The sequence below is a fragment of the Colobus angolensis genome, unplaced genomic scaffold, assembly GCF_000951035.1.
Source record: "Colobus angolensis palliatus isolate OR3802 unplaced genomic scaffold, Cang.pa_1.0 Scaffold385, whole genome shotgun sequence".
Lineage (NCBI taxonomy): Eukaryota > Metazoa > Chordata > Mammalia > Primates > Cercopithecidae > Colobus > Colobus angolensis.
Window position 1 is genome coordinate 680,288 of NW_012117210.1, and position 11,716 is coordinate 692,003.

General features: G+C 42.7%; 1 protein-coding gene across 4 annotated transcripts; it reads right to left on the reverse strand.

Moving 5' to 3' along the window:
* Window positions 1-5,559: 5,559 nt before the first annotated feature.
* Window positions 5,560-10,084, reverse strand: ARMCX1 (armadillo repeat containing, X-linked 1). 4 transcript variants are annotated; one of them, XM_011954531.1, is made up of 4 exons: window positions 9,602-10,084; window positions 9,234-9,289; window positions 8,625-8,689; window positions 5,560-7,450 (listed from the first exon to the last, which is right to left on the reverse strand). In XM_011954531.1, exon 4 carries the CDS (start codon window positions 7,326-7,328, stop codon window positions 5,967-5,969), a length of 1,362 nt encoding a protein of 453 aa, XP_011809921.1. In that variant the 5' UTR covers window positions 7,329-7,450; window positions 8,625-8,689; window positions 9,234-9,289; window positions 9,602-10,084; the 3' UTR covers window positions 5,560-5,966. The 4 variants fall into 4 exon arrangements, with proteins under 4 accessions (XP_011809921.1, XP_011809922.1, XP_011809923.1 ...); XM_011954532.1 differs by having other exon boundaries at window positions 9,234-9,286; window positions 9,602-9,779; XM_011954533.1 differs by lacking the exon at window positions 9,234-9,289 and having other exon boundaries at window positions 9,602-9,712.
* Window positions 10,085-11,716: the final 1,632 nt, after the last annotated feature.

Sequence of the window (11,716 nt, forward strand, 5' to 3'; positions counted from 1 at the left end):
TCAAAGGCCCCTATCATTGTTTGAAATTATTTTTATTATGATGTTACTTAAAAATTTACATACCTAAAATCCAAAACAAATGCTTCAAGAATTTTATACACACATTTTAATGTTTTATTTTAAAATGTTTCTATTATACACAATCATGTATATTACAAGTAGACATCTATTCTCAACACTTATCTTTTCCAGACAGATAGCATACTTTTTGGAAGAAATTTTATATTATATTAGTCTTTGTTCATTTACAGCTTTCACAGAAAGTATAAAACAAAGCGACTTCACAAATTAAAAATAAGCCAAGCTATAAAGCCAAAGAAATGTAAATAACATATAATTTCATGAGACTGATAATGTTGCTTTGGCAGCCCTAAATCACAATCTGTAACATGAACATGGTATTGATGACAACACGAACTCTCTTAATTTAAACATTCCTTCATTAAGGAGAGCCTGATGACACAGTCTCATCCTTCCGCCAGTTTCCTTACTCAAACTCCTGCAAAATCTCTGCAAGTACAAACTTATGTATTGTAGAGGAAATACATCTGCTGCATATTGAGTACATCTTTACATTTTTCTCATTGACTAGAAAAAGAATTTCATTAATCTATGATGCCTCTGATTATTAAATACATAATTATTTTATTTTTATTTTATTTATTTATTTATTATTTTATTTATTTATGTATTTATTTATTTTAGATGGAGTCTTGCTCTGTCACCCAGGCTGGAGTGCAGTAGCGTGATCTCGGCTGACTGCAACCTCTGTCTCCCAGGTTGAAGCAATTCTCCTGCCTCAGCCCCCCAAGTAGCTGGGATTACAGGCTTGTGCCACCACACCCGGCTAATTTTCGTATTTTTAGTAGAGACGGGATTTCACCACGTTGGCCAGGCTGGTCTCAAACTCCTGACCTCAGGTTCTGCCCACCTCGGCCCCCCAAAGTGCTGGGATTACAGGTATGAGCCATCACACCCAGCCTACATTAATTATTTTGTATACCACTAAGCAGGAAAAGTTGGCCGAGCCCAGTGACTCACGCCTGTAATCCCAACACCTTGGGAGGCCGAGGCGGGTGGATCACCTGAGGTCAGGAGTTCAATACCAGTCTGGCCAACATGATGAAACCCCGTCTCTACTAAAAATACAAAAAATTAGCTGGGCGTGGTGGCGGGCGCCTGTAATTCAAGCTACTCAGGAGGCTGAGGCAGGAGAATCGCTTGAACCCAGGAGGCAGAGGTTGCAGTGAGCCGAGATTGTGCCATTGCACTCCAGCCTGGGCAACAAGAGCAAAACTCCATCTCAATAATAAATAAATTTAGTCCGGGCGCAGTGGCTCAAGCCTGTAATCCTAGCACTTTGGGAGGCCGAGACGGGTGGATCACGAGGTCAGGAGATCGAGACCATCCTGGCTAACACGGTGAAACCCCATCTCTACTAAAAAATACTAAAAAAAACTAGCCGGGCGTGGTGGCGGGCGCCTGTAATTCAAGCTACTCAGGAGGCTGAGGCAGGAGAATCCTTGAACCCAGGAGGCAGAGGTTGCAGTGAGCCGAGATTGTGCCATTGCACTCCAGCCTGGGCAACAAGAGCAAAACTCCATCTCAAAATAAATAAATAAATAAATAAATTTAATTTAATTTAAATTTAAATAAATAAATAAATAAATAAATTTAATTTAATTAAAAATAAAGAAAAATACTTCTAATTAAACTACGACACAATGCTAAGGTGTCCTCAGTTGTAAATGCATCATAATTTTGGAGATACTAAACAAGTCTATCTTATGATGAATGAATACAATAGTGCTGCTTAGTACCATGACAATATTTAATATAAACCCAAAATTTGGCTCCAAAATCACTGGGTAACACGTTAAAATACAGAATATATTTATAATGAATTTCTTTAAATTATCAGTGACCTGAAAATAACATTTAAAAGACATTTCTAGGGAACTTGTGAAACCTAAAAACATATACATGCATTCCTGGTATTCCACCAACACTACTTTGAGAAACACTGACTTAGGCTTCATGTCTAAATCACAGTAACATCACCGAGACATCAGAAATGTCGTAGAAATTGACAAGATCACAGCAAGGAAGCATTCTCAATTCTTAAAAGAGAACAAAGACCCTACACCTAAGAGAAATTATTTTAACATTTTGTTTACCAAATGCCACTTGTGTATGGTAGAATGACACCTTAGAAAAAAAGGCAAACCAAAAATTTTCAACTCTTGCCTTTTTGGAAACTAAGGGTCTTCACTTTCAGTAATTAACTGCTACATTCCAACACTATTTTAGCATTTTATATACATTACCCCTATGTGATATTATCCCCATCTTCACAGTATATCTATAATTTTAATGCATCTCCCTTTTTGGTGTAAACATTTTCCACTCAGTATGTGTTCCAAAAATATCCATATAAACTCTGCCATTCTATCATCTCCTTAAGTTCCAACCTTACCTGAATTCGACATTTTTCTTTCCCAACAATTACACAACTCAACATCTATTATAGATAAGAAAACATACATGAGAATAAAAGAATAAATATTAAATTCATACATTATCATTTTACCAATAAATAACTAGTCTTCTCATTTGGGTATATAGCCTTTGAGAAGTTTTAATGCATATAAAGCTTGATACTTCTCAAAAATGGGATATACTGTGTATATAGTCATGTAACCACCTTCCCTATTTAAGATTATATGCTGCATATTTTCCATGTAAATAAATGTAGATGTCAATCAATATTTTCAATGGCTGCAGAATATTTAAATATGCAGATATATCTTAATTTTATGGGTAAAAAGTCGATAAAATCATCCATAGAGAACTAACAACATTCTCGGAGTGTGCAGCAGAGTTTATGCAGAGATAATTTAGATATGTTTTCTTCAGAAAAAGTGTGGCATGTGATTTTACAGCCTACTTTTCCCACTTAAGATTATATGCTGATGTTCTCTCTTATTTGTGGAAGATAAAAATTCGAACAATTGAACTCATAAGAGAGGAGAATGATGGTTACCAAAGACTGAGGGGAAGTGGGAAGTGCGAATGCTTAATGGGTACAAAAAATGGATAGAATGGGAGAAAATTTTTGAAGTCTACTCATCTGATAATGGTCTAATATCCAAAATCTACAAAGAACTTAAATAAATTTACAAGTAAAAAACAACCCCATCAAAAAGTGGGCAAAGTATATGAACAGTCACTTCTCAAAAGAAGACATTTATGTGGCCAAGAAACATGAAAAAAGGCTCAACACCACTGATCATTAGAGAAATGCAAATCAAAACCACAGTGAGATACCACCTCACACTAGTCAGAATGGCTACTATTAAAAAGTCAAGAAACAACAGATTCTGGCAAGGCTGTGGAGAAATAGGAACACTTTTACACTGTTGGTGAGAATGTAAATTAGTTCAACCATTGTGGAAGACAGTGCGGTGATTCCTCAAGGATCTAGAACCAGAAATACCTTTTGACCCAGCAATCCCATTACTGGGTACATACCCAAACGATTATAAATCATTCTACTATAAGGACACATGCATGCGTATGTTTATTGCAGCACTGTTTACAATAGCAAAGACATGGAACCAACCCAAATGCCCATCAATGATAGACTGGATAAAGAAAATGTGGTACATATACACCATGGAATACTATACAGCCCTAGAAAGTAATGAGATCATGTCATTTGCAGGGACATGGATGAAGTTGGAAGCCATTATCCTCAGCAAACTAACACAGGAACAAAAAACCAAACACCACATGTTCTCACTCATAAGTGGGAGCTGAACAATGAGAACACATGGACACAGGGAGGGGAACAACACAGGCCAGAGCCTGTTGGGGGGTAGGGGACAAGGAGAAGGAACTTAGATGACAGGTTAATAGGTGCAGCAAATCACCATGGCACACGTACACCTATGTAACAAACCTGCACGTTCTGCACATGTATCCCGGAACTTAATGTAAAATAAAAATTAAAAATAAATAAATAAAACTAAATGGTTAGAAATAATGAATAAGATCTAGTATTCGATAGCTCAACAGGGTGACTATAGTCAATAATAATTTAATTGTACATTGTAAAATAGCTAAGAGTATAACTGGATTGTTTGTAACACAAAGGATAAATGCTTGAGATGATCGATACCCCATTAACTCTGATGTGATGATGACACATTGCATACCTGTATCAAAATATCTCATGTAACCCATAAATATATACACCTATTATGTACCAACAAAAATTAAAAATTATTTTTTTAAAAAAAACTATATGCTGAATTTCTCATGTAGGCACATGTAGATGTCCATCAACATTTTCAATAGTTGCATAATATTTAAATGTGTAGACATACATTAATTTATTTAGCTAACTGCCTATCTTGAGATACTTGGGTCATTTACAACTTTAGACCTTTCAAAACAGTTTGAAGATGCACAGCTTCCTACAAGCCAATTATGTGATTATTTCCTAAAGATACATTTCTACAAGTGGAATTACAGGGTCAAAGGATGTGCATATATTCCAATGGACCTTGTACCAGTGAATACTCCCACCAGCAATTTGAGAGTGCTCCTCCCCCGACAACCTCACCCTCACTGAGGCGTGGGAGCGAGGTAGATTTTCTGTGTGTATCCCAACAACACTCTCTATGGTTCCATAAAGGCCCCACCTTAACCAACCTTATAAAGGAAATCTGATACAAGCACTAAAACTTATTCTTTCTTCTAGTACACTTTCTTATTATTTCAAAGTTGTAACTGTTCACTTACATGGATACCAGAATTGGCCAAGAGGACATTTTTCTGTCAAATACCCCAAGGACCCTAAAATAAAACTGGTCCTCTCTGTATGTCTCCAGAATACATCTCAGCACTTTTTGGTTCAAAGGGCCTCTCAGGTCCATACTCTCCTTACCATTTCCATGGCCACCAGTAAAACTTCACACCTTTATTATCTCATGCCTGGACTAACTTGTGGTAGCTTCCTGTTTTTCCAATCTCCAGTCACCACTCCCCTCCCCACCCCAGCTTGGATTCCTCCTGCACATAAATCTACCATATCTTTTTCCTTTCATCTTGTCATTCCTCTGGTCACAAAAAGCCTTGATGTCTCCCAGGGGTGGATGCAGTAATATTCATACACCCCAGTTTAGCAGTTAGGGGTGCTTCACGAACAGGACTCACCTTTACCGCCTGACTCTCTCTCTCGTCACTACCCTCCCTACACTTTCCATTCCAGCAGGCCAGCACTTCTCTCTGGAGAAGGATTCCCATCTCCATGCCTTTCTTTTCATCCCTCCTCCTGTCTTGAGCGCCCTTCTGACTTTTTGTATCCTGTCCTTCAAACCCAGCTTACTTAAGAGTTCTCCTTTGTAAAACTTTCCTTGAGCACTGTTGCCTGCAGCTGTTTCTGCTGCCTCTAAGCACTGATGGTCTCCTGGGTTTGTTAATATCTCTTTGTTTTAGTTTCCATATATCTTACTTTTCCAAACAGATTATAAACTGAAGGACAAGGACAATGTCTTTTTTTTCTGCTGCTTAAAACACAACTTTATTGATGGAACACAAGTCTTAGATTAACAAATATAAACTAATATAAAAGTGTAGCTTATTCATGATGTATAACTAATTCATTGTCAGTTTAGGTAGAGGAAAGAGTAAAAATACCTCAATCTAGGTAATAAGATCAAATCAATAAATTCTTTCTGTGTACAAGTACTAATATTCCATTTGGCATCCTTAAAATGGTTCATCCTCAACCCAACCGTTAAAACCAACATCAGTCGCTGTTATGATATATGATAGTCATTATTCCAAAATAGCAGCTGAAAAGATCTCTTTACCATATATTCACAATGAAGAACAAAGAATTTACAAAACACATCGTACCAAGTGCAAATACCTCAATACTCTTTGGGACAGACTCCAAATTAGAGTTTGGTTAATACTTTCAGGACTTTTACTTTCACCACCAGATCATTGTGATTTGCTAGTGCTTTGATTTTCTTAACACAAACTCCAGACTCTTTGAATAAGAAAAAAAGTGAACTTCTGCTGAATTCTTTCCTGGATGATGCAAGCCCTTCATTTTTTATGTTGTCATTTATATTCTCAAATAGGGTAAGGATATTAAGAAGAATCTCTCTATCCCATTCTTTATTAAAGAGGGAAATCAATTCTGATGGTACTTTACAACTGACCAGCTCTCTTGTCATGGCTGGATTTTCAGTAAAGTTTATAATTAGTTTCATAGTCTGTATCTTGGTGAAGTGATTTCCTAGGAATAACAAAGCAAAAAAGTCTGGAAAAGAATAGGAAAGCAAATGTTGGTAATGATTAGTCACAGTCATGTTGGTTAACAGTCTTAACCCAGCCATCTGCACAGCTGAGTCCAAGCGACAGACCATGGTGTCATCACACACTTGACTGATGTACGTCTTAATCTTACCCTGATTTTCTGCGTTCACACTCAAGTTATTAAGGGCATTGTAAGTCTTTTCTCTAATTATGGGGTCTTTCGTTTTTATCAGTTTTGCAATAATTGGGACACCACCCAATTCACGTATGGCATTCTGGTTAAATGAATATGCCGCATTGTTACCCAGAGTGACCAAGGCTACTTCTTGAATAAAAGGATCATTTGTTCGCTCCAGTATGTTGAGGACCTTTTGAAGATCGGGAGCACTCAGAATATCATCAATTTTATAAGGAAAGTTGAACTTGCCTCTGCGGACAGGCCATGTTGTAGCTGGAGCCCTGGTGCTCTTACTTCGGGCCTTTCCCTTGGATTTTCCACTTGCCCTGCCCCCAGCCCTAGATCCACTCCTGGTGGGGTGGCAGCCTCCACCCCTGCCTCCTGGGCAGGGTAAACTCGGTGCAAGGGTCCTGTTCCCAGAGATGGTACCCACCCTAGCCCCTTTGCCTGCCTTTGCACTTGCCTGTTCCTTCAGCGTGTTGAAAAGGGCCTTGGCCTTGGCCTCTAGGCCACCTCCACTGTGGGATCCTGAATAGGCCTTCTCTTTTACACCTAGACAATCCTCGAGTCCCAAACTCACCTCAGGCTTGACCTTTGAATCACCCTGAAGTTTGGCCCCAGACCCTGCCCCAACGTTAGTTTTAGCTCCTTTCACAGTCTCAACCCCAGTCTCTGAGGTGTCCGTAGACTCCTCGTCTTCATCCCAGATTTTCTCGTTCTCGTCTCTTCCCCAGGCCAGTCTGTATACACAGTAGCAGGCACCAGCTCCGATAACCACACCAGCGGCCACGCAGCCAGCTTCCCGAGTGCGGCCCATGGTATAGCTGGGACAAATCTCTTAACCGGAGCACAGAACACGCTCGCTCTGGCCCAGAGAAGCGCGAACACGTCGCGGGCGGAGTCTGCAGCTACTGCTGGCCGGCTCTGAGGCAGCTTGACCTAGGAATAAAGGATGCAGTTCAGATTTCAGGCTCCTCCTCCTTTTGTGTCTTTGCACGCAAACAGACTGAAACAACGACAAAACAAACAAACGTACAAAAATACAGATATATTGGCAAACTCGGGGCTTAATATCTAGACCACTGATTCCTTTCTTCCATCCGGAAGCTAAGTTTGGAAATTTTCCCCACTTCAAGACTCTCCAACCTCACGTTCCACCACCTCGCCCCAGAATGTTAAAGTTCCCTGCCATCCTGCCCTTCAGATGTCCTGGGAACAGTGGCGCCCCCACATGCACCCACAGAGGTCCAGGCAGTTTTTTCCTTCTCTTTCTTGCTTCCAAGGGCACTGCTCCGTGCACACCTGCAGACAAGGACGCGAGGAGGGGGTGCTGAGAGCTAGGGGGACATACAGATATCACCCGGGAAGGGACATACATCCCTCTTCTGAATTCCTAGCCCTTTACAACTGCCTTGCCCGATGTTTCCCGCCTTCTGTTGCCCTCCACTCCTCACAGAGGTGCAGCTTTGGAATTCATTGTCTCCGTCCCTCTTCCTCCTTCGATGATTCCTCTAACCCTCCATTCCACCTCCACCCCTACTCTTATCATTGGCATCCTCCGAAGATGTCGCCACACATTTTCATTGTTAACATTTTCCTTGTATCAAAATGAAGTGAGAATATCTAAAAGCCGGACTGGCGTGAAATGCGTAAAGGTCTCCAACTCTGTCCTTGCCTCTGCCAACTCCTCCATCTCAAAGGTACCAGAACACCCCCACTCACCACCCCCCTCCCCGTGTCATTATACCAACTACCTCTGCTCGGGAGCAATTTCTTACCTCCCTTACCTCGGTTTCTGCTTCCACTAAACCTTCAAGACTGACAAACTTCAGAAGTGAGTGCTTGGTCGACGGACCAACACCAAGGACACTGTACCTCAAACAGTAATTTGGAGTAACATCCTCCCAACCCCTGGACTCTCTTGACGCCCACCCCTTCTCAGCTATTTGCTTCCCTGTCTTGTACCTGCAGAGCAATTTATTTTGCAAGATCCGAAATGGTGTAGGTAAGAAGGGAAGAAGGGAGATGTGGAGGGGGTCCACGGGCCCACTCGAGTTGCAGTCGCCACCATGCTCCACCCCCAAATAATGCCATCACCCTTATTATGACCTACTTGGTTCTTGACAACTTTGCGTTTCTTCCTGCTCCAAGGGTTGGACTGGCCTCCGGCCCCAAGATCTGCAGACACAAGCAACAAGGCAGAAACTGATGGCTCAGCGGACAGAAAAGCACTTCGGAGAGTCCCAACATCCGCTTTTCCTAATTCAGGGTCCTGGCTGTCAACGGAGTTTACCTTTTTGTCTGTCACCCTACCCTCACTTTTCTGGACTCCGCTGACACCAGCCCTCCCGCTACGCAGTGTTCCCCCACCCCCGGTCCCCGCCTCCGGCCCTCCCTCCCGCAGCCCCAGCGGTCGGCCATTTTCCCAGCAAAAACCACACCCCTTTCAAACCACTGGAAGCGGGGCGGGGCGAGAGGGGGGATATGGAAAATCCGAGGAGAAAAACGAAACCAACCGATCTCTTCTATCCCTTTCCCCAACGCACCCTACCCGCAATGACAAGCACTTTTCCTGCAGGCACTGTTACATCCTTTTTTCTTAAAGAAAAAAAAAATGGCAGGAAGATTGCTTGAGAGTCGGTAAAGGGCCCAAGTCAAGGCAAGGACCTCAGTCATCCCAGTCCTTCCGGGGGCCGCGGGACAGCCCCAGCTTTACACTGACCTGCAGGGATTCCAGGCAGACTATTTTCCTTTGTTCCCAAATGGCCCAGCGCCCTACTGAAAGAAAAGGGGAATGACTGTCAGACAGACGCACAGCCCCAATATTCTGGCTTGGTAGATGGACCAGCACACAGGATATGAATCCGAATATCTGCCCTCCCTGATTCAAGGCCCTGGATGTTAAAGATCCCACCACGCCCGAGTCTGGGGTCGCCCCTGGAATCCGGCCCCAAAGTCCACCATTTTTGTTCTAGTAAGGGACAGGAATACTGCAAGGGTTTGGAGAAAGCGAACAGCTCCCCCTTCGGCCTCCACCCTTCACTGCCCGCGCCGCAGGGATCCCCTGGCAACGCCCATCCACACACAAACCTGCTGGGATCCAGGCAGTAACTCGTCCTCCTTCCCCCAGGCCACAGGCCCTCTCGCCCTCTGGGCGATGGGGAGAGTGCAACCGGACCAAACGAAGACTAGGATTAGAAGGACGTCTGCACGCGTCGGCTCCAGCTCACGTGAGGGCCACGTCAACCGTGAGATCAGGACCCCAATTACCACTCCCATCAGCAGTGCCGCAGAAGCCGGCCCTCCCCTTCCTTCCCTGACACATCAGGTCCTGCCACTCATTTTCCTCTTTGCCAATCCCGGAGACCAGAAGTAGCTTCCCTTTGTGGTTGGAATTTGCCTTTCTTTGGCACAGGGAGAGGCTGTATCTGCTCCCGTGTCCGTTGGCCTTTTCTTTCTCTTCGAGGAATAATTTTTTATCTTCTCTAGTCCCAGTCCAACTGTCTCTCTCTATACCTCCCCCCACCACCAGTCATGAATGTCCAATATTTCTTCTGCACCCCTGTAAAATGTGGAGCAAGGTGTTGGAAAAGGAGACAGATCGTGGGAGTGTCTTATTTAAACTTTTCTGCTCATTTGTTTTTAAATCAGTAATGCATTACTTTTATATTGAGAAAATAAAATGATGCTATTTTCCTTTGAGTGGACAGTTTAAACGAGAGAGAAAACCCAAAAGGCCACATTAATTTCGTTATTTTATTTGTAACAGAAGGAAAATATTTCTACTGGTTACAGCCAAATAGTAGGTTTTAAAACAAAATAACTCATTTTTAAAATTGAAAAGCGGGCTGAGGTGGGTGGACTGCTGGAGCCCAGGAGTTTAAGGCTGCAGTGAGCTATGATCTCACCACTGCACTCCAGCCTGGGTGACAGAGAGCAAGCCTCTATCTCTAAAGAAAAAAAAAATGGGTTTTTTTACATGATCTATGAATTAGTCCACAAAGAGACAACCAGTTGTCTAATCTTGGCCGTTTTACGCAAATGACTCCTTACTTTTTCAATTTTTGAATCAACTTGCAATTTGATAAGATAAAAGCAACACCACCCTGTCTTATTTAATTAAAGCATGTATTTAACATCCCAAAGTCTTGACCAACTGTTATATGAACCTATGGTGATTTGATGGCTACTCTGATCACCTACCTTTGAATTGAATTCCAGTCTACCAAGGCTGAGGCACCTGAGGGTGTGAGGGATGCAGAGATGTTCTAATCCTCCCTGCCCTGTCAACAGCGGAAGAAGGTGCTGCCCTCCCACCCTTCCACATTCCATAGCCTCTCATCCCCTGTATTCAGGCACTGGTCTGTTGTTCACTCCAAAAATATATATAGATGAGTGACCAAGGTGGTAAATGCCACGTTTACTCAGGTGACCAATCAGAGTAAAGACCTCTGGCTCCTTCCCTTCCTTCCTCAAATTCCCACAGAGGTAACTCAGCAATGCATGGAAGGACTTACTGTTCCTACCTACCCCTCTTGCCGTTATTCATGGTGCCTGAGTAGTTGCTCCTAATACTGTGTGCTGCCACCACCTGACCAGAGAGGTGCAGCCCGCTGGGCTTCTTGGCCTCTGGCTTCCTTAAAAAGAGAACCTAATCTTGTTGCAGAGTTACTGCCTGTCAGTTCATATCCACCTTGGTGCCCGCTCAGCCAAATGTATGACCAAGGAACAATCCCCACGGATTAACCCAGAGTAGGCATTCTCACACGGACAACCTTGTGGACCACCTGCGATTGTGTGCATACGTATATTCATTTTCGTGGAGAAAGGAGCCATAGCTTTCATCGGATTCTCACAGGCATGTATGACTTTTAAAAAGTAAGAACTACTAATACTTTCCTGAAAAAAAAGCTATATATCCCCTCAACAGAAAATCTACTCCTGCCCAGCACTGTGGGATACTGAAGCTGGCGGATCACTTGAGGTCAGGAGTTCGAGGCCTGGCCAACATGGTAAAACCTTGTCTTTACTAAAAATACAAAAATTAGCCGGGGGTGGTGGCACGCACCTGTAGTCCCAGCTACTTGATTGCTTGAACCCAGGAGGCAGAGGTTGCAGTGAGTTGAAATTGTGCCACTGCACTCCAGCTTGGGCAACGAGCAAGACTCCATCTCAAAAAAAAGAAAAGAAAAGAAAAAGAAAGAT